We start from the raw sequence: 23,792 nt of genomic DNA on the forward strand, positions 1-23,792 counted from the left end.
CTGTAATGCTTACAGCTCCCCATCACACGGCTCACTTCAACACTGCTCTTTGTTCAACTCCTACTGATGATTAAAGCAACTATGACAAGTGACAAGCAAGTGACAATGTTAACAATTATTTCATGACACATAGTTTAAATACAGATTTGACTGACTGAATTCCGAGACATTAACTCAGGGCAACACTGAACCCGAAGGCTGCTTAGATCAGATCAAATTGTTTTCTGTTCCTTACCGGACAACTGTATTTTGGGCATGTTGGGCATCAGTTTGTCTGTTATAATGATTCCGAAGGTGGGACACTTTCACTGATATCTTTTCCCAGAAGTGGTGAGCTCTCTTGTGCTGAACTGTCTCTTGGCTTTGTGAAGTCTGTTGGTACTACACTTTGTCCGTGATTCAGCAATGAATCATTCTCACTTGTAATTGTTTCCCACGAGTGTGTGTTTATGTGTACATCCACTGAAAGTGGTGACCCAGTAGTATGTCCATCTGTATCTGCATTTGCTTCAACTTTACAGTCTTCTTCTGCTCTTTCTGGAGTTGTGTCAGGGAAGTGGGAATCATTCTTTCCAACCTGTCCAGGTGAATTTGTGTCTGTATCTTCTGGGACCTTTTCAATGGAATCTATTTCTGTCTCTGCTTCAGGAGGAGGTTCTGGTGAACTCGCCTGTTTAATACAAAACACCAATTAGACAGATGTACTAAACAACAAAGACAAATAAAATATAAATTAATTAATTAGACAACAAGAAATAAACACCATCTCATGACTGGATCCTCAACAATTATTCCTCAATAATCATCACAAACACAAATAATACATGTGCACACCACCAAATGACAGGAGAAAATCATTAGTCAACAATAATGAAAACTGCAAAAAAAACTTTCCTAGCTTTCCTGCAGTAGAGTACTGTTGAAAGAATTCTTAAAATCCAAACCTAACGCTTTCTAACCCATTACATATAAAAGTAATTAAGATCCATAAGGCAACACAAGACTGTATTTGTCAGTATATGACCAATGCATTTCCCAATACACTGGTTAAACATAGCAGTTTGGTTACTACCTGAGAAGTGTCTGATCCAGCAGACTGACTTGACATCTCAAGAGCCTCAGATGGTTCAGCACCATCCCTCAAAAACTGTTGAAGGAGGCATTCATTTTATCATTCAGTACTGCAGTAATCATGTACTTAAGAAGTTGGACAAAGCTTGGAAAATGACATTAGTAAATACAATCTGCAACAAACAATGCCAGAATAATTACACAAATGCAATTATGCAGATATAGTACATATACACTTCGCCATGGAATAACACGAAAGCTCTTATCAACTTTCCAGTTCCTGTAAAAGCTTTCAGTTTAGTGCTCATTGACATGAAATTTCATTATCTTTCATTTTCCAACTCAGTAGTGTCAGTATTTCACGAAAGCAGTTGATGCTTATCTTGATAAACCTGATACACATGCATGAAACATAATGTTACCCAGAAACACAAATGAACATAGATGAAAAAGAAAAATTCTGTATGACAAACCTTTAGCCAACGTCTACGACCATATCTCCGTAATATCGCCACTTCTTGCTTAATTCTAGGGAAATTAATCATAACAGTAATAAAAATGAGGGTAATGACACATGCCTGAGAGACAACCATTCATTTATCTTGTAATTTTCAACACAAATGAATTCCCAGTTCAATGACAGAAGCATTAGCATCAACCAAGATAAATCAGAAAAAGGTACATACCTGTTCTGACTTTCTGTCCCTATATTTTATAATATAAACAGTTATTTAATATGTCATCCACAAAACCCTTTATATCATAGTTATGACAGGTGAATTTTTGAATTATACTCACAGTAAGCATGGGTCCATAGAGCTATCCAGCTTAAAACGAAAACACATTCAAATGGCAGAACTATGACACGGAGATCTGTCAAAGTCCGTTGTCCTTTTCCTAAAATGAACAGATCAACCAGCTTCACCACCATCAGTAATAATTTTATCATATAACGACTATATTCTAATATTTTAAGGGGCCAGGATACACTAAGTATGCAGAAGGTCAATGTAGGCTACAGTATGCCTTTGGTAATTGTGGGGCCACTACAGCAGATGTATTATGCCCCTACATAGAGTAAACCTGTGTGGGCTGTTGTTAGCAGTTCTGATGAATGTCATTTTCATAGAGTAAACATGTGTGAGCTGTTATTAGCCGGTCTGATTAATGTATCTTCATAGAGTAAAGCAATTTCAGTTCAACACTCCATCTTGGTTCTTGATAGCAGGACTCTGCAGCACACCGTACAGCACTAATGTTTTGTGTAGTAATGATCTATGACTCAATGTTACTGTTTGATCTCACTAACCATGCTGCTTTAACTTCATAATTAACTTCAATATGTAGCATCTACACAGTTTATATCAAAATATAGAAGTTAGTCAATTAGTTTCTCTAGAATACAGTGAAAAAAGAGGATCACTCGTACAAATTAATAAAATGTATGTGTTAAGATAACAGCTCTGAGAAGTCAAATTGTATGTTTTAATAGGACTACTTACGTAATTTCAGCATTAGTTCTGTTGCCAGGGTAATAGCATTAGCTGCGACTACACCAAAAGCTCCATACATGTAGAGAATAGTCTTAGGTGTTTCTTTGACAAAAAAAAGGGGAAAAAATCATTATTACTTAACTTACAAGAGAGCACAAGAGTTTTAATTACATAAGAGTTATTATAAGATAGCACAATATTTGTGTGGATTACTGTTAGAGTACCTGATTCTACACATGCGGTTTTGTTCTGGTGTGTTTGGCACCAGCCAATTTGAATAAATGACTCGAAACACTAATTTAAAAAGTCAAGCAACTGAACGGAAATAAAGAACAGAGGAGATTTAATTGTATATGGGTTGGTTCTTGGCCTACCTGACCATTATGAACTACTATGCATTCTGTATAAAGCATTGCACAGAATCTGGCTACAATTTGAACATATGGCTTCACTCATTTTCAGAGATTTTGTCTTAATTTACGTATGTCAGTGGTTCCCAAAGTGTGGGGCGGGCTCCCCAGGGGGACCAGAGAGTGGCAGCATAGGGGGTGTGGGGCGGGGAGGCACGAGTTGAGGGCGTAAATCAGAACGAGAACCCTAAAGAACCAGCTACTGGTAAAATTAAGTATGGCAGTATTACAACATAGTAGCCTGTAACTAACCTATTTGGTTATGAGATTATAGCCAGGTTTTGTTAGTTAACATACTGATGGAAAGCGGCACACCTACAGTGTGTTTTACAATCTCGTTTCACTTTCGGTCACCCTGAATTAGCCTACAAAGTCAAGGGGCACACAAGGGTCGCCCTTTCTGGGGGGCGTTTTCTCCTTGTGAAAGGGGGGCCTGGGTTAGAGTTTAGGGGAACCGCTGTTTCATGTGTAACTGAAGGGCATGACGCCATGCTGTCTATGCTTTGTACAGTCATTGACTCAAACCCATAGTGATGTAAACACGGCACCCCAGACACTAAGCATGTGTCTGAGCCCTTGAAACCTTGAACCTCACTGCTAATTTAATGAGGCCATGGAATACTTTGTAGCTGAACAGCCTGAATAAGTACTGGCCATGAAGTTGTACTGAATGCAGCGAATAACCCTAAGACTTCTGTTCTTCAGTTATCTGACAGTTCATATGATCATGTTCCCTTTGCAGAAGGCTGACAGAGAAAGAAGAAAACTGTACCAGCTAAAGAGGGCTTATACACATGGTCAAATATTCCAGCCAGAGCCAGGAGTTGGAGCAGCGCAGTCACAGACAGCAATCCAGCCCGCTCTGGAGATAACAGGGATATAACATTACAAGAGGCCATTCTCATTTCCTCATTGACAAATGATCCAAAAATCATAACATAAGTAGGAACAAGTAGGAACACAGAAATAACTGAAAATACGTATTTTGCACTTTTAGTAGTTCTGGGCTTAATGCTACTCACCTTCATTACTTTCCAGAATTTGATCAAAGAAGTAGAAAACTACAACACTTATGATGAGACGCCTGAGTGCATACCAGCCCAACAGAAACAGCCAATACAATTCTAAAAACAAATGTTTGTATTAGCAGACATGCACATGAGTGGATATGAATATAACATGACACCCACCTGGCCTTGACATTCCTTGACACAGATGTCTGTATATTCTTATGTTAAACTAGCAGGACACTATTATTTCAGAATTATTAATATTTTATTTAAAATCACATTATTAAATAATATTACTTCAAATTAGACTGGAAGTTGACACAAAGTGCTCATTTTGGTAAAGCTCGACTGAAGAGGCTTAAAGATTGTGAGTGGTGACACAATGCTATTATTAATGTGAGCATGGCACTTACTTGATTTCAGCAGAAAAGGATATTTCTTTTGAACAATGGCATTTAAAATCCAGTTGGATACAGGAACTACAAACATCCCAGCAAACATGCTCATGAATGCAGCTGCAAATGAGGAAAACAATTATGAGGGTTATTTACTCTTCTCTTGCACAAGGTTTATTTATATTTACAGAAGTCAGAAAAGGAAAACATATATATTATTATAAAAGGCACACATACTCTCATTGAATGTGCGAGACAGGAAAGACAGAGTGAACAAGTATGAAACGTCCATTATTTCCACGAAAGCTCCCCCTGAAATAGAAAATGCATATGAATCATGTTACTTTATCGATTTGGCTTATTACAATAAAACAAAAACATCAACTTCCAATTATTACATTCTTACAGCATCAGAAATATTCTCTCTGAACAGTTCTGTTATCTATGTGTGAGCATGTAACTAGACAGAAACATACTATAATTTCATTTTGTTCATACCTGCAAAGAAAGACCGTATGCCCATGTGTACTGATGATCCATACATGATGCCCATGAAAGCCATGGCTTTGCTCTCTCTTTCAATACTCCAAACATTATAGAAGATGACTGGAATGAAGAGGCACATTCAAATAAAGGACATAAGAGATTTTGACCTACAATTTCAACAGCTGTCACTGTGTGAGTCACTAATGGTTGTCAAAATAATAAGATTCATGACACACTAGGCAATGTTTTAGAGGCTAAGTAAGTAAGTGAGGAATGGATTTTGACAAAGCATAGCAAATGTGTAAATCACAGTGTGTACAGTTTAGCAGTAAATACAAGAGAGGATGTCAAGCTCTCAGTCTCCTGTCAAATTGTGAGACATATGAAGGGTGCTGATATGAGGGTGAATTTCAGTCAGAATTATCTACAGTGTGCAGCGATTAAACAGCATGTCTTTCAAGCAGCAGTGGTTACATACAAAATGATTAGCATTGGAGTATGATGACATTATTTTGGTAGGTATTACCCATTCCTGCAAATTACAACCAATTCGGAGATAAGTAACCAGTATCTCCAATGTAACAACACATTTTATATATCTAATGGATCTTCTGTATCTGTATGAATCAGCTGTCACAACTCACGCAGTTCCTGGTTATCACCACTAGATGGAGACATTTCTCACAAACTTTTAATGACTCAATGAGTGGATTCATGTGACTCGTTGGTGAGCTGGAAATGGTGAGCTGTCAGTGGTCACATCCTTGGTTTATTAGTGGATTATTCCTGGATTTCCTTGTGAGTGGAATTATTTGACTGTTTGTGGATTAACTTTACATATACTGAACCCTGGACTCTAGAGAACTCTAGAGAACATTTTGTCTCAGAGTAATACAATTTTCTCTGCATCTGTGCTCTTAATCCTTTCATGACATCAGCATTATTGAATACTGAATATTTATTTAAACCTCATTATCATGTTTCATTACATGGCATTGTATGATGTATTTGTCCAAAAGAAACTAGAACCTCTTTGTAACTTTGGCCTCAGATGTATTAGCATTTTAATGGATACTGTTGAGGGCCAAGCTCTCATGGCACCAGGCCCTCCATTTGCAGTCATCATGTGCATATGCCATCACATCTTTACTGGCCAGAACCAGTTTCCCCAGGTAGGCCACTGGTGCCTTCCTCCAACTGATGCAGATTCTGTATCTCAGCTCCTATGACTGTAGAAGCAAACTGCATTGGGTGTGGGAGCATGACAGGAGTCGTGACTAAACGCAACAAATCATTAAGTTTGGACTGATAACCTACAGTAAACCCAGCTCCCATCTTCTTATCCATACTGTGTGTGTGTTGAGATCTGAACAGAATCCCAAAGCTGCTATACGGAGTAAAACCAGATCCTTTCCACCCACTGGTTTTTCATCAAGTCTTTGTTAATTCTACCTGGCAACAGAGCTAATTGAACTTTAAACTAGAATGTAGTGAGAAATTAGTCAACTATTAATGTTTTATTATATGTTTATTCATGATTGTCAACCTGATTACTGAACCACTTTATTATTCTTAAGCCATTTATCCTTTCATGGTAATGAATTATAATAGGGATGGTGTTAGACATCGACCCCGTTTCTAAATATATTACGATCTAATTCTTTTTTTACACTTTAACACTTTATGCTGTATTCTGTGAGCATCTCTATGGCTGAACATATGCATCACGGCCCTGCATGTCTTTCTGTTTCAGCAGTTAAAAGTCAGGTGCAGATAATTGCCAATGATCAGACTATATGTTCAGACTATATGCTCAAGGGTACACAAAATGTATTTTAGAAGATGTGGGATCCCTTTGCATCTTTTACTTCACAGGTAACCCCACTACCCCACCCTCTCGTGTCTGTGTTCCATCTGCCTCACTACCTTTCACCCCTCTTGCACTCTTTTCACCCACACTGATGTTGGGGTGTGTTGCCTGGGACCGGCTTGTGTGGTGGTTTGGGCAGTGCACCTTCATTGAAGTGGTGTGCTCAGGATTCCAAATTGACCATCGACATCTTAAAAAATGACGGACCATGAGTTCTCACTTCCGGCACCATTTTTACGAAAAGCCAATTAGGCAGCACATAACATATGACAACAGGCACCACAAAATAGGGTGTTGTCTATCTGAGTCTGGTGTGTATAGCATATGCTTGTACAGAATTAATTGGTCTGGATTTGGGTCTTTGTCACATTCCACAAAAAGTGTCTGAATATTTACCAAAATATAAAACGTTGACAACAATGATGTACTCAAAGGCAAATGGTTTCTTGATGATGGTCTTGATTTTTTCTGTAAAAGCAACACAAGGTTAAGACATTAAAGCCAATAAAAACATTTCAGAAAAAAAATTTAGAAAGGAAATTGGTACATTTTCTACAAGATAATTTAAGACAACAAAACTACCACATCATCCTCTCCACCAAGACTAGGAGTGCAATTTATATATTTGATTTGAACACGCCCTAAATGCACTCGCACTACATGCTTCAGACTGTGCACTTAGATTGTTAAAATAGAACGTAGTGAGTTTGAAACTAATAATCAGATGTTTGACGACACAATGTTTGATATGAGTTGTTATAATGGCCTACACCAGGGGTGGGCAATTCATTTCCCCAAGGGGCCACATGAGATAGTGGGACTGTTGTGGAGGGCCGGACCAATAGGCTGAACTCAATTCTGCTCAATATAAGTTGTATCTCTTTATAAAAAAACATTAAATTGTATGGTTTTGATTAACTGCTACTGGTAAGAGTAGATGTTACATTTAGCCTATCAAAAAAAATTGGTGCAGGCATAGTAAAAAACGCCAACATTATTTAATCAACATTCACCTAAACGATTTTGAAAATGAGCATGTTTTTGCAGTATTAAAGATGTTCCCAGACGATCAATACACATGGCACACACACACACGAGAGCAAGCTTGCAATGCAATAGTATACAAATTAATAGTTATCAATTTTTATCAGCGCAAATGGTCGCAGGCACGCCCACACGCACGAATGTAGGCCTACGGAAATAAAAAAACATCCCGCTTATTATAAGATTACTTGCCAAAACAATAGAAGACATTTCTCCAAAATACCTCTTTTTAAGGATTTTGTTGCCGTTTAGTTCTTCACGCAAATGCGAAGCAACCCACCTTCTGACTTTAAGTTTCAATGACTTTCAGTTACGTTAAATGACCGGACTACTTGCGTTGCGGAATGATATGAAAGATGTGAATTAGAAGTACAAAACCCTTTGACAATGACAGCAGTCATACATATTTCGCAGCAGTGAATTTACAGACCTGCCAACATTGGGATGGCCCATTCAAATCAACAGAACTTTTTGGAACATTCTGAAGAGCCGTATAATAAGTACAGGTATTTACGTTTGATTCCTAATTTACAATTGACCTCCGCGGGCCGCACAGGGACAGCCAACGGGCCGCAAATAGCCCTTGGGCCGCACTTTGCCCAGGTCTGGCCTACACAGCGTAACATGACTGGTATATGTATTGTAAAGGAAAGTCTTGGTAAAACATCTAAAACTGTGTAATCAGAAGTATCTGTAGGGACTGTAGTAAAATAATAAACGTCAATACTCAAGGTACACTTTCATAGGGTGTTTTTTTTTGTAGAGCAAGTTTCTGATGATTAAACCGACCATTCTATACTTTTACTATGCTGTCACAGTTTTATATTTTATTTCATGGTTAAGACATGAAAATGTTAAGACTGAACATTTTCTAAATACAATACTGGAAGCTTTGCTTCATTCTCAAACCTGGGAGTTTCTTCTGATACAGACTAGTCTTGAACAGCGTAATGAACCGAATCAGGTTGAGAGTTGAGCAGATAACCACCTCACTCAGGAATCCTATAATGGCAAGACATGAGAACATTAAACATTCAGCAGTAAAATTCAAACCATCCTTCACAAATTAGTGAATATTATAATTGTAAATACTTTGATAATTTCAAAAAAACTTACCCTCAATAACGCCCCATAGCACAAATGCAGTGAACATAAGGACACTTGGACCAAAGACCAACACATAGTGCATTCTCAAGGCTCTTTGGGTTATGTCTGCAGACAAAAAAATACAAATTGTGTATGTTGTTACTAAATCAGACATTGCATGCCGTGTTTTATCATATATTATACAGTAAATATTTGTACTTAAATGAGACCCCAAAGAAGGCAATTGCACTGTCAATAAACACTTGGCTTGCTTAGCTGCGCTTTAAAACTGTGATCCGTGACTGCTGTGTGATAAAAAGTTCAGCTGATCTGCTGCTGAACTGTCTGGAAACTGTAACTATGATATCCAGACCATACAATGATACAACAGTGACACTTAATGACATCATTAACAAAGTTAGATCCGTGCAAATATGAATGTGCTATTATTGTTTGGCCTATATTTTGATAGTCAACATCGCATTCGCCAACAAATGTAAGATTTTTCTTAAATAAATAAAGAACATAACTGTTACACTGTCATCATTGTTGTGCAATCTGTTCATTAGGAATGATTGGTCTGAAACAGACCGGGGCAAAATATGGCCTGTGGGCCGGATGAAGGTGTCACGAGTTGGGACATTTGTTGGCCTCTGGAGGCCGCCAAGGACTCTATACCTGTGTTTGTTGTCACCATGTGTTCTGTACATATTGTCCATGTGAGCTAGTCCTGGGGGGTATTCCACGTACGTGGTTTAGTGACAAACCTGGATAAGTTAACTCAGAGTAAGTGGTAAACCTCCTAATAGAAGAGCCCTCTGACATTGTTTAGCTAAGAGAATGAACCAACGGGGGTTCTTTTATTAGGAGGTTTACCACTTACTCTGAGGTAACTTATCCAGGTTTGTCACTAAACCACGTACGTGGAATACCCCCCTGACCTCTCACCTTTTGTGTTTACTTCCTGCCTTTGTTTGTTTTTCCCGCCATTTTCTGTACCCACCCACTCATCGGACAGTCACATGATTAATTACTCTAGTATTTATACCTGGCCCTTTGGCAAACTCATCATCGAGTCTTAATGATCTGTGTACCTTGGTTCACCACGCAGAAGCTACGTCTTGTCTACCTGTGAGTTTTTCTGGATGTTCCTGGTTTGTTGCTCTACTGTTTAGCAGTTAGATGCTTCTTTGTTTTTGACTCGTTTTGGCACTGGAATTCAACCAGTTTATCTACCCTGTTTTTGTCCACGAGATATCTATTGTTCTTTTTGGACCTTCTGTGTTTTTGGGATTTTCCCTACCGTCTGATTTTTGTCTGGATGTTCTGTCAATCTTTTCCTAAAATCTGCACCACATTTGCTCAGTGTGATGCACTATCCAGTGGCCTGGGTTCAATCCCTGACTGTCTGAAATGAACCCAGAAAAAAAATAATATTCTTGCATTGCATTATTTATCAGCTTTGTAAATTGGAGCTAAAACTTCACAACTTGATGTTGTGACAAAACTAGTGAATTTCATTAGGGCAAAGACTCTAGACAGTGGTGTTATGGGCGGAGCGTGATTCTGAACACACAGACCTGTCCTACCACAGAGCTATAAAATTGCTAAAGAATTTGGGACTTGAAGGGTACGCAGTAAAATCCTGCTGAGCACTTTTCTACACATAAAACAGTGTTTATGAAACGATACTTGCCGGGGAAACATGCATACCTCTGTGGATGGTCTCAATGTGGCGTATGCATAATATTTGTATTTTGCAGATTGGCTACACAAAGAGGGACTAACAATGTGGCAAGTCGGCTAAACAGTCTGTGTATTACTGTGATCAGAAATTCTCATGCATACAGTATGTTTATTGTGTAGGCCAACTGCTGCAACTGTCAATGTAGCCATCACACAATGGCCCAATTGTATGGGAAGGGATTATCATGTTGACTTGAAGGTATATTTGACCATGCGGTGGGCAGTATTAGTTCACAGCAATGCCAAGTTTCCCAATGTAATTGGTGTAATTGTGCACATATTGAAATACAGGCACCAAAAGAGGATGATGTTTGTTTATCGAAAATAAAACTTCCATTAAATCAATACCCAGAGTCCACAATGACACAACATTGTAGCACAATGGCCTGCATGATTAATTAATTCTTTGTTAAAAAACGTGTACGTTGCAAATAGCAAAATGGAGTCCATGATTTTTGGTTAAAATACATGGTCAACATATTTATCCTTTGTTTAGCATATTAGTCTTAATTAAACTTTGAACACATGCATGGCCCACTTTGCAGATTCTCCTTATGATCCCACAGGATGCACAGCATGTCACACATGACATGTACAGCCTTGTTAAGGCCTTCATTAGGAAGTTGCAGGTTCTCAATTTTCCAGTGGAGATCAACAGATTCAGCCACCTCCAAACACAGCAAGAGCAAAATACATCAACTGTTCATTACATTACATTGGATGTCTAGACAATACAATATACATTTTTATGTTACCAGATATTGTATGCCATTTTGTGTTATATTATACAATACATCATTTTTTTTCCAATGAGATACACCCCAAAGAAGTGGATGCAACGGTATGAAACAACAGATAACGCTCACTGACAGGTAAACAGCAGCAGTCAGAGGGTTAGACACTGTAGCCCAGAGAGCTGTAGTAAACATCATCACTCAACCTGAGGGTGAACACTGGTCTTCAAACTGCTACAACTACAAGCTTAACTACAAGCCTATGACCAGAACTGGATAGTTATCTGCATAGAGTGATCAAGTTCTCTTTCTGTGTTCAATACTTAAAAGTACAGTCCACGATTCTAATCCACTCCACTTTTTCAGTTAATTACTCCCCGTGGCCCTCTAGCTGACCAGTCAGTGTGTGCAACAAACAGAACAGTAGTCTTCATCACAGTTGTGTAATATTCATGTCACTTCAAGAGCTGATCGTACACAGGTCAATGTGTACTGTAATTTTCTGACTATTAATCGCGGTTTATACATTGATTTTGTACTGCAGCCCTGCAGTTAATACTTGGGTACGGTCTATACATGGGAATGCATTATATTTTCGCCTGGAAGTTAGTAACACACACAGTAACTCTGCCAGGTAGAATGAGTCTCTATCACATACGAATCCCATTAATGTATCAGATAAAAACAACATGGGACAGAACACATATTCATTCACATTCAGTCATCCATAACAATAAAGAAACAGGTGTGTGTATTCCCACCCAACTGTAGCCTATTTAACGAGCTTGAACCTCTGCAAGAGGTGTCTAAAACATGTGAGAGGTCATGCCAGTTAACTTAGCTATGAACTATCCTTGCTAACTCTAGCTTAAGGAGCCATCTTAACAGTTGGTAGTTGCTAGTGTGTGTAATACGAACTCATTCTCAATAGCTATCATGTCATGCAAGTGGAAATCAGCCATTTAAAACGTTTAAGGTTATTTAAAAGTTTCCTTTGGCTAGTTAGCTAGGTAGCTAGCATAGCAACCATAACATAACCAGAAGTAAAAACATTTGCTGCATAACCTGAAGCAAAGTTAAATTTCTCAAAATCAGCTCACCAATAAAAGACAGTCTTGGGTTCAGAATGATCACAATCACTTGCAGATGGCGTTAAATGGTTTCACATAGAGCGAGGAGTGAGGAATGGAGCGAGGGCCTTATTCTGATACCAATGTAGTGAATGAAGGGGGTGAATTCCCCCCTACCCCTTGCCCTTCTTGAACACGTTAATTCATGAGTTGCCAGTGGATCTATTGACAATTCGACTTAAACATTTAGCATCCATTTCCACACGACACCATAACACTAAATAAATGCTTAATAAATGCATGGTTTTCACAGTGAGTGGGAATGAAATGGCTTATATGTGTGTCTGCGTACATCTGAGGAGAGGGTGTAGCATTTTTGCCCATACAACTTTTAAATGGCTAGTAGCACTGGCACCACAACTACATGGCATTTAGTTTTACGTGACAGGATGATGTAACGTTAAATAAACTGTGGTTAATACACAGGTGTGGTCGATACACAGGTTTCTTTTATAGTATTACATAAAATACTGTAATGCGGTGTATATAAGGTGCAGTTTATAATTGGGAAATTACGGTTTTAGAAATGTGGACACTAGAACACTGGAAAAAACAAATGATGATATTTATAAAACCAAGGTGACAAATGTATGAAATGCATTTCAAAAGTTTTACAAAAAGTCTTTTTTTTTCTTTCATTTTTGTGCAAGGAGGCCATGACCATCACTCATGACTGGAATCCTTACCATAGGTTAAAGCTACATAATGATATGTAAAGTAATAATTTTACCTTTTAAATAGAAGATTCAAATTAATATTGGCATGCAATAGGGAGACTGGCGTATCTCAAGTTGGATGTCGCATTTATCAATACTGCCACCAAGTGGTTTGGATGTGCTTTGGACCCTAAGCCAGTGCCAGCCTTACTTTTTAACAAAGTCATTTTTTTAACTCTCATTTGGGAATGTGTAAAATCTTACCTTGGAGGGCAGAAATTTCTTGGACATAGAACAATGGAAAAAGTCCCACTTTCCCTTTATGTTTCCCAAGACTCCAAATTCCATTATCCTAAGGAAGAGGGAGAGGAAGTGATTAAGATGATATCAACAAATACCAAAATGACAAAAGAAGAAATTATTCCTTGTAAATCCTCAAAATTTTAACAGTTTTTTTGGTTTCACAACATGTATGTTCATAGCACATGATACTTTCATATTTTTAAGATTATCAATAACTTACCATTTGAAGAATCTCAATTGTCTCTCCAGCAACTAGATCCAGTTCTTCGTCCTTCATTGCTGAGTATCCATGCAACACCTTGCCTTGCATCACCTTTCCTGTGTATAGAAATACAAAATAAATAAAAAAAACTTTAATACATCCTCAAACAAGATCCTTAATAGATGGTCAAACACAGACACCCAGTGGTGTAGGAAGGTGTTTGACATTGGGGGGCATCAAAGGGGATTGGGTGTTGTTGGCAATGAGATAATGTGACATCCAAAACCTACCTGTCTGATATTGTGTAGGCTACAATTGCAACTTGCAAATTGCAAAATGATTGCGCTTGAAAGTAAACTATTCTAATTTGATGCGATCAAAAGCTTGTCAAATTGTTCTGCTCAGGAACCATAGACGTGAAAAGAAGCTACAGTTTTGGCAATTTTGTCAGATATCAGCAAACTTACCCTGTTTAACATTAAAACTGGCCACAGAAGAATTTGATTTGGCTGATCAACATGTGTCTGGCAATCAATATGAATATACCCATAGGAAAATTCCTTGAGGCAGCGATTGCCACAAATTGGGCCTCTGGTGGCCAAAAGACATTATTATGGACTTGTGGTTATTTGTGTTCACATGTGTCTTTGTTTTCTTTGTGTGCCCTCACCTGTTTCCCATTGTGTCCCCTCACCTGTTTCTCATTGTGTGCCCTCACCTGTTTCCCATTGTGTCCCCTCACCTGTTTCTCATTGTGTGCCCTCACCTGTTTCCCATTGTGTGCCCTCACCTGTTTCTCATTGTGTGCCCTCACCTGTTTCTCATTGTGTGCCCTCACCTGTTTCTCATTGTGTGCCCTCACCTGTTTCTCATTGTGTGCCCTCACCTGTTTCGCATTGTGTGCCCTCACCTGTTTCGCATTGTGTGCCCTCACCTGTTTCTCATTGTGTGCCCTCACCTGTTTCTCATTGTGTGCCCTCACCTGTTTCGCATTGTGTGCCCTCACCTGTTTCGCATTGTGTGCCCTCACCTGTTTCGCATTGTGTGCCCTCACCTGTTTCTCATTGTGTGCCCTCACCTGTTTCTCATTGTGTGCCCTCACCTGTTTCGCATTGCCATTTAGCCAGGATATAAATACCTGGCTAGTTTCTCTGGCCTTTAGCAAGTGACAGTCTCGTGTTCCTCTCTATGTCTAGCTCGAGTTTGAGGTTTATATCTCCTGCGGTTCTCAATAGTGATGGCGAAATGAAGCTTCATGAACCTTTTGAAGCTTTCCAGCCAGACGTGTTGAAAAAAGGTTAATTACTCGAAGCATCGTTCGCTTTCTAGTGACACCTGCTGGTCGTAAAAATACGGTGTAGGAAAGATTTTCTCGGGACAGTGAATTTGTTCAATTTGTTGTGGTGCGCAAGGCCTGCTATAATAACATGCACACAAACGTATGGTGAAAAAAACATACCTCCATTAATTCAAATTTCGTTGTATGCGAATACAATGACAATAAAGGCTTTCTTTTTCTATTCTTTCTTCTAATAATTGTTTGACCTGATAGATTTAAGGGTTGTATGGTGGCACAACGGTTAGCAATGTCGCCTCATGTGCAGGCCACTCAGGTTTGATTCCCGGTCAAAGCCAATTTTATTTTGATGCTTTGGATAAATATGCTGTTGGAACAGATGGTAGTTAAAGTGCTTTTGGAATACTGTTGTGTTTTCATTTATTAAATTGAATGTTTGATGGATTAAAAAGGGACATCAATGGAGGAGTTGTGAACAGCTGTGGAATGAAAACGTAAGGTTGTAAGTGCAGTTTTAATGGAAACACCTTTTGCAAGAAATTATACCCCATGCAAATCGATTTCGTATTTGACTTTCTGCAAATTTCAAGCATTTCCACTCTGAATTTACTATTTGAATGGCCAAAATTGTGATTAATGAATTGGACAGAAAACCAGCTAATGAGGGAGGAGAGAGGGTGGAGTGTGGTACTTGTGCATGTGTGCTCAATTTCTTGTTGATCGGGATAAACAAAGAAAAGGTGTGTAGAATCTTTCCCCATAGTTAGGAATGGTGTGCGAGTCCAGCACTCATTGAAGAGCCTCTGGTGGAAAGGGCTGCCTTTGCTGTCCCTGCCAGCCGTAGTGGATATGGTCAGCACCAGACCATCCTTGTGACGGTGTTGGACTAGAGTGCACCATTCCTTAGTTATTCTTCCATAGGCCTAGGCTGCTTCCTTTCTCCTTTCTCTGCCATCTATCTGATGTCTGGCTACTGTAACATGTAATTTTTTTATTTGCTAACTTGTCTCTCTTCCCTCCCTATAGTAGGATCATTGCTTGCAACGCTGATGGCCGTGACCATTACTCCACCATTATAACTATGTTTAGATATACGTGTAAAAGACAACCTATTTGATTACTTGATTTCATTCTCTCATTAGGGTTCCTCCGTCAGGAGGAAACCTATTGTTATTGTAGGTATTATTATTAGGGTTCCTCCAACGGGTCAAAGTTGGACTTTTGTTAACACTGTAACTTTTGAACCGCTTGACCGATTTTCAAAAATGAGATACCATTGGATTCCTTGGATCAAGACGAATTCAACGTTCAATGGCGCCAATTTTCGGTTATATAGATTTTCCGCTATTTCCGCTTTTCTCAAAAACCTTTGAAAGGCCTCAACTCCTACAATTTTTGTCAAATCTTCTTCAAAATCACCAGAGATGATCTTCAGACCAAGCCTCACAAAGTTATCCAACAGAATTTTGATCCTCACAACCGTTTGTCCGGTACAGCCACTCAAATTCAGCAGAAAAGCCGCCAAACAGGAAGTGAAGTCATATCTCAGCAAATCTTTCCGATATCAACACCAAACTTGGTATGCACGTTGATGACACTACAACATGTTTCCATGTGCAAAGGCAACTTTATATCTTCAAAAATTATTGATATAAAGCTAATTGCATTAATCGCTAACGCTAAAATAATGCTTTACACATTTTCTATTCAAAAAGTGATACCTTGATTCAATCACAAGTTCATATGAAGACACTTGAGAATGTTTAGTACACAAATCAGAAAAAAAGTTGACTGTAACATGAAAAGTAGATTTTTGGTGAATATTTGAAACATGCATGCTTGGCTAATTGCTAGAGTGATTTCCAATGTAATCTCTCCCTCTCTCCTCCTTCGCTCCCCGTGCGTGCCTGCTCCAATTCTCACAGACACAAACTTTCCCCTGATACACCAAAAGCTTGGCAAGACGCACACACACCATTTCATGACATTGTGGCCTGACCAAGGCCCCGCTCTCTCCTTAGCTTGAAGCCAAGGCCCTTGTGGATCTTGACAGTATTGCATTTCAAATTGAATATCCCATTGGTAAGTCTGCAGCATGGATTTTTCTATACAGTGACAAATTGTGCAGAATATACATTTTTCCCTGGTTCGCAATCTTTGGAGGAATCCGCATCGCAGCTATATTTGTGTCTTGTTTTCTTCCTCTCTCACTGTAGACTCTCAAATGTGAGGTTGTTGCTGCCCCCTGCTTCCTGCTGCACATTCCCACCTAACAATTGCACCCACCGTTCTACTACTCATTGCCTACAATGCATCATACTTTAAACGGATTGCCATATACCCATTTCTTTGCTGGTATGATCACAATCATCTGCTTATTCTATTATTAGGAACGCAATGAGAACATTATGACCCCCAAATACTTTGAATGCTGGCTCTCTCCACTTGTATCCACTATCAATCTTATATGTTTCATATACTGTACAGTATATACCATCTTATATGCATCATGTAATCTTGCATGCATCATGTTTATATATGCTGCATGCCAATATGTTTTAGCCTGATGCATTTATTAATTTATCTGCTTACTGATTCTCCTACTCGTCTCCACTTCCCTTCTACTCTTTCTGTACCTTTCCAGCTTTGTGCGTACACTGTCTTTTAGTATGAATTCTAGGAAAGACTTTGTACATCAGGTCCCTGGTATTTGGGTAAGCTGCATAATATTACCTTGGAGAGGGGAGATTTCTTGGACGAGGCATGATGGAAAAAGTCCCACTTTGCCATTATAATTCCCTCGATACCATTCATCATCAAACTAAGAAAGAGGGAGAGGATGTGATAAAGATAATGAGACAAAAGAAACACCTAAATGAAAATAAAAGGCTCTCTCTAGGAAATTATTTGTTCACTTGTTTACTTAACTTTTTTAATCCAACAAGTGTTTAGTTTCCACAATATGTATGTTCATATCACATCAATAATGAGTTTTGAGCACTGACTTTACAAAGATCATTTTTTACCACTTCAAGAATCTCAATTGTCTCTCCAGCAACTAGATCCAGTTCATCATCCTCTTTGGCTGAGTATTCCCACCGCACCTTGCTTTTCATCACCTTTCCTGTCTCTGGAAAATAGAAGAAAAAAAAAAACACTGAAACAAAACTTCAATCCAGATGTAACTGTTGGAATATATTAGGGGACTTCCCTTGTGCCAGCATGTGACATACATTTATATTTGACACCTACAGAAATGGTTGCTAACACAGAGAAGGGATAATAACAGGAAGACTGCATGATGCATATTCATTGTTTTGTGAAGCACAGCAGGTTACCACTGTTCTTGAGTCTTGACAGAAACCAGTCAAAACGAGTATTTCGGTCAATACTGTATCCAGGTGTGTTTCAAGGAAACAATGGGATTGTCTGCATAAAATGTGAGGAGCTTGTAATAAGTGGGTGCCTAGCCCCACAGAACTTGGGATTTGTTACTTGAAACTTGTGTTGCTTGTAACCTACATACTAGGGATGCAACGGTACAGTGGGTCCACAGTTCAGTATGTATCACGGTTTTTGGGCCACGGTAACGGTACGGTTTTGATATCTTTATATTTAAGAAAACAATAAAGTCACCCTTTAAACTATTTATTTTGCCTCTACAACAGTGAGGTAGCTTTCACTTGCTCTGGAGGTCTAACTATCAGTGGAGTGAGATAGATAGGGTGTCTGAGTCAATTCGTTTTCAATTTCTCCCAGTGATGTTTCATAGAGCTTTACTGCTGACATGTGTGCGGGACTGTACATTGTAACGCGGTTTATTTTTCCATCAGGCGACATAATCCCACGTCAGTAACCACTGAATAGGGCTGCAAATCTTGGGCTATAAATACTCCCACTGCTTTCGTTATTACCTCCGCCAAGGATTTTAGTGCAGTTTGTTAGTCTGTCTGTCTGTAAGCAGGATCATGCAAAAACGACTAGCTCGATTTCCATGAAAGGTGTAGCATAGGCCAAGGAGTAACCCATTACATTTTGGAGTGGATCTGACTATGTTTTTTTACAGTCGTCTTATCCTCGTCATCGTATTGAACGCTGAAACCAAAATGTTCCCACACAGCAAGATGCTGTACCTCTGCAAATTTGCTTCTCGCTGTCTAGCTAGGGTTCGCCATTGTCAATGTGGACCTTACATCATTTTGTTTTTAGTTTCCCCTCTCTTCTGTAGTTCTTATTTGAGTACAGAGTGCTGGTAGGCTCCAGGGAAATTCTAAGGCTTCAGAGATGTTCTGTGGATCTGCGAACATGCGTGTAGTCAGCAGTTCAGTAAGCAAGTTTTGAAATTATAGAAAATTGACAGGCATACCATAATACCATGGTACGGGCTGTACCAAACGGTTCAACAATATATCCTGTACCATTGCATACCTATTACATACTGTTACAACCCTGGTGGATCTAGGCCCCGCCCCATGATATTTGCATGCCTGTTCTGTCTCCTCAGCAGGTAATGGGGAGCAGGTGTACAACAGGTGTACCCCATGGTTGGATGGCTACAAAAGCCCTGATCAGATTGCAGTCGGGAGAGCGTTGGATGGGAGTTTTTTGGATTGGTCGTTGGTGTTCGGATAGTAATTGGATTTGGGATAGTCGTTGGATTTTGGATCGTCGTCGTCTGTTTGTTTGTTTGTTTATACCAGTCATAGCGAATTTTAATCCGATGGTTTGATTATAAACGCCTGCTAATTATCTTTACTCTCTTCTGTATGCCGTTGGAACAGAGGTTAGTTAAAGTGCTTTTGGAATACTGGTCAGTACTTTTGTAAAACTAAGGGTAGTGAGAGTGCTTCAACATAGAGAAGGTGTTATTATTGTAACTCAGTTGCTTGTCACAGATCATACATTTCACCTACGAATAAAAAAGATACTCATTAAACTAAAGGTCCGTGACAACATGAAATAACACAATAATAGGCTAATGTTAGGGAAGTCATACAAGCTACAAACAGACCTTATTAGGAGAAATCAAATCAAAGTGTTCCCACACGGGTGACGACTTTCTCTTCCTAACTGGCTCCATAACTCTATCTCAAATAATCTATAGTACTATCTATACTACTACAAACAATCTAAATCTCCAACTACCGCTAAGTCTCTAACTATCTCTGTCTCCAACCACTGACAACAACCACGAATACGAGATGGGAATTGGGACATCTTATAAAGTCGAAGCGTCCCGCCAAAAGTGAACGAACAAACTACTTCGTGAAGCACTTGACTCAAATGAGGCTTCGGACGTCACCAGTGACGTCATTTCGGCAAAACGATACAAGCCTCGATACGCGCTCCGTCTGTAAGTGCTTCACTTTCGTGACACACGCTCCGAAGCCTCGGGTTCATTTGTAACATCACTACTTTACATCACATCTTTTGTTTCTCTTCACAACACTGACCTTCACCACACGTTTGCTATAATTATTAGATAAATATATAAACTTGTCAATCATTAATAAATATATTATTATATCATAAATTCTGCGTGGCCTCCCCTTTATGTTTTGTGCATTGAGCTGGCACGTTACACATATACACAATAAGAAATCAAGACTCTTCAAACCCTTAGGGTCTTTATCTCTTTGAGATTTGGTGAATTGATGTTGTTGTTTTGCTGGATTATCTGTAATTTTGTGTGAATGTGAATAGCAGTTACTAACACACTGAACTGAAGTAATTCAGAGCTCTAACCAATGTTTACATTATTTTTAGTAACAAATCCTGTGGTTGCGAATGTAATGAGATTTTACATGATCCTACCTGTCAGTGGGCTATTGCTTGTCTGCCTCTGCTATCATTATGAGTGTAGCCCAAATACAATACATCACATTTCAAAAGCTATTGTGTAGGGCTAAACTAAAATGTTAAAACATGCTGTTACGGCCCTACTAATAAGGCCAGGGGATCCGCCCCTTTTGTGTTACGGCTGTTGTCTATCTGTCCTGCAGGGTGCTGAGTGCCGTTAATGGGCTGGCCTATAAGAGCCTGGGGTTTTGCCATTGACGGTCTCTCTCTGCTCCAGACTTCTGCGTTGCCGGTGTAGGGTACGGACTGTTCCAGTGGTGAGAGCCTGGGAGAAGACGTCCGGCTACGGAACTCCACACTCAATATTTCCTCCGTCCTCGTCGCGTTTCACACTATTGTTTGTTTACCCCTAGACACATTGCACGACACTTTCCTTTTAATACATTATACTGATTGTTTTCTCTATTGTAAATAAACCCTTTTTAAGTATTACTACGGTGTGGTCGACCCATTTTATGTCAGGGCTGCCTTGAGCCAGGCAGTCGTGACAATGCTAAAAACAAGTGGAATATATTTCTGTCAATTAGTGGCGGATAGAGAACTCCTCACTGAGAGGACCTCATTCCTGAAACTTTACAGGATGCATACCTAACAACATTCCCGATTTTTTGTGCGAGTCTCCTTATTTTTTACCCCTTTCTCACATTGTTCTCCCGATTGGTAATTTATCCCGTTAATCTGCCAATTTCTTTGTGATATCAGAGTGTTTGCGTATAAATTGTTATTTAGTGTCAGTTGCATGTAAGAGCTGAGGCTGGTGCGCAGTTCCTGTTTTGGAGGCACTGTAGGCAGCAGGTGGATTGCCCGTTAACTGGCAGCATACCGCATTCCAAAAGACAAATGCAATAATTATCTGTAAAATGAAAATAGTAGCCTGGTGTGGCATCTGGAACAGTATAGCATGTTTAATATGCAAACACAGATCAAACACTCATCATGCTGGAAGTTAGGCCATAATGACTCCTTCATGACTACAATTGGTTTCATTGAGCTAACTATTCTTCTATGGTGGCACATGATAATGTGTGATGATTAACTAAAAATACTCAAATTTAGTTTACAGTCATTGGTGCTGATTCCTGATTTTATGTGAAACAGCTCAGGTTTATACACACCTTTCAGTACACTTTTGCTAGAATGTGCTCATAGCCAGCCTTTTTGTCAAGTTAATATATTTGAGGCCATTTCTAGCTAAGCAAACCATTAGGTAGGGTCAGTCTTAATTCCCAATGATCTCAGAGGGCCATTACAATGAGCATGTTGGTCCAAAATGTTTTTTTATTTTTGTGACCGGCCATTTGGGAAATTTGTTTAATGTTACCTTGGAAAGTGGACATTTCTTGGATGCAGTTTGATGGAAAAAGTCCCACTTTCCCATTATGTTTCCCGAGACTCCATCCATCCTAAGAAAGAGGGAGAGGAAGTGATAAAGATGATATACTGAAAAAATACCAAAATGAAAACAAGAGGCTCCCTTTCTTTTCATGAAATTATCATTATTAATCCAGAGAGTATATTTTAGCCTGCAAAATATGTACAGTATGTTCAAATCACATGTTCAAAACATCAATAAAGATTTTTGATCACTAACTTTACAAAGACCATATTTACCTTTTGAAGAATCTCAATTATTTCCCCTTCAACCATATCTAGTTCACCATCCTCCATGGCTGAGTATTCATATTCCACCTCACATTTCCTCATCGTTTGTCTCTCTAGAAAACAAATAAAAAACTGAAAAAGGTCTTCAATGCCACCTCAAATGAGCTCCTTAATAGCCTTCTCTCAAAATTCACAGTCAATGCACATCCAGTTTTTACCCCTCTGTTTTTCAATTCACATTTTCATTTAATTCTTGTAACTTCCAAATTTGGGTTGTGAATGTAGAACGATGAGTGAAAATTACAGCCTTTCCTCCTATTTTGTAGGCCATGTCTGCCTAAGGGAAGTCCCCATAGTCCTGATATGTTCCTCAACATAAAGAGGAATTCATGAATGCACCGTGGTTTATACATTGCATTATTTTTATTTCTGAAGCCCTGCAGTTAATACTTGGGTGTGGCCTATACATTAGAATGCATTTTTCCGCCTGCTAGGTAGTAACGTGCTACTACCACCAGAATGTGGCAGTAATGCAGCTTAAAGCTGTTTGCCAACCGCCATATACTCAACAGAGAAAGATGAACACGTTACTACAGAGACGTTATATGAGGAGACAAACCACTGAAGGGAAAATAAATGGGGGAAATTGGAGGGAATCCGTAATGCTAAACACTGGAAGTCCTCCTCCGCACATTCTGTTTATTTCCACTGTTGCCATAGTAATAGCTGTGCTGCTAAATTTGGTGCATGCGCAGTGAGCAAGTCAACACAAAGAAGTCCTTTTTTTGCCTTATTTGAAAGGTTGGGGAAACACCTTAGACGCTAGCCTACTTTACAAACAGAAGAAACATGCAAAGCCAAATACTACTACAGTCGTCAAAATGTTCTGTGTGGAACACATTTAAAAACAAAAAGAAAATGAGGTGCAGTGCAAACAGGTAAAGCGTGAATGGGGCTCCCAATATGGTATTCCAGGTCATCGTACCAAGTCGCAGCATCAGGAGCATGGAAGAGAAAGTGTCATTTGATTGGCTGTTGAGCTCAAATATCAAGAACCTTTTGCCATAATTGCGCAATCTTTAAGGATACAAAATGAGAAAATCTCTAAATGTACAATGTCTCCATGTAGTTGGACTGTAAATCTCTGTTAACAGAGCAGTCTGATATGTTTCATTAAAAAAACATTTGGACTTTTGGAGTTGTAATCTGACCTGAACTTTTGGGTTGACTCTGTGGACCTACCTCATTGACTCTCTTTAGATTGTGACTGTTAAAAACCTCAGCAAAAGAACACTTGTCTGTGTGCTCCTGACGCCGGTGCTCTACTGACATGTTGGTTTATTGTGGCAGGTTTTAATTTAGCGGTGTACTGCTCCCATCTCATGTCTCAAGTTCCTG

At 39.1% G+C, this 23,792-nt stretch overlaps 2 protein-coding genes across 5 annotated transcripts; both read right to left on the reverse strand.

The window, feature by feature from the left end:
- Nucleotides 1-1,093: 1,093 nt before the first annotated feature.
- LOC105906566 lies at nt 1,094-5,594 on the reverse strand. 4 transcript variants are annotated; one of them, XM_031575102.2, is made up of 8 exons: nt 4,617-5,594; nt 4,398-4,499; nt 3,997-4,098; nt 3,747-3,836; nt 2,574-2,666; nt 1,870-1,968; nt 1,545-1,776; nt 1,094-1,147 (listed from the first exon to the last, which is right to left on the reverse strand). In XM_031575102.2, exons 1-7 carry the CDS (start codon nt 4,669-4,671, stop codon nt 1,613-1,615), a joined length of 705 nt encoding a protein of 234 aa, XP_031430962.1. In that variant the 5' UTR covers nt 4,672-5,594; the 3' UTR covers nt 1,094-1,147; nt 1,545-1,612. The 4 variants fall into 4 exon arrangements, with proteins under 4 accessions (XP_031430962.1, XP_031430964.1, XP_031430965.1 ...); XM_031575105.1 differs by having other exon boundaries at nt 1,099-1,147; nt 1,545-1,599; XM_031575104.2 differs by having other exon boundaries at nt 1,545-1,968.
- A 1,374-nt stretch (nt 5,595-6,968) lies between these two features.
- On the reverse strand, nt 6,969-22,568 carry LOC116222108 (cytoplasmic protein NCK1-like). The gene is made up of 9 exons (XM_031574886.1): nt 22,404-22,568; nt 22,114-22,195; nt 17,960-18,063; nt 17,667-17,754; nt 13,655-13,752; nt 13,396-13,483; nt 8,896-8,991; nt 8,689-8,781; nt 6,969-7,203 (listed from the first exon to the last, which is right to left on the reverse strand). The coding sequence occupies exons 1-9, from the start codon at nt 22,494-22,496 to the stop codon at nt 7,100-7,102; spliced, it is 846 nt and encodes a 281-aa protein (XP_031430746.1). The 5' UTR covers nt 22,497-22,568; the 3' UTR covers nt 6,969-7,099.
- Between the last annotated feature and the right edge of the window lie 1,224 nt (nt 22,569-23,792).

The sequence above is a fragment of the Clupea harengus genome, chromosome 10 (assembly GCF_900700415.2).
Source record: "Clupea harengus chromosome 10, Ch_v2.0.2, whole genome shotgun sequence".
NCBI lineage: Eukaryota > Metazoa > Chordata > Actinopteri > Clupeiformes > Clupeidae > Clupea > Clupea harengus.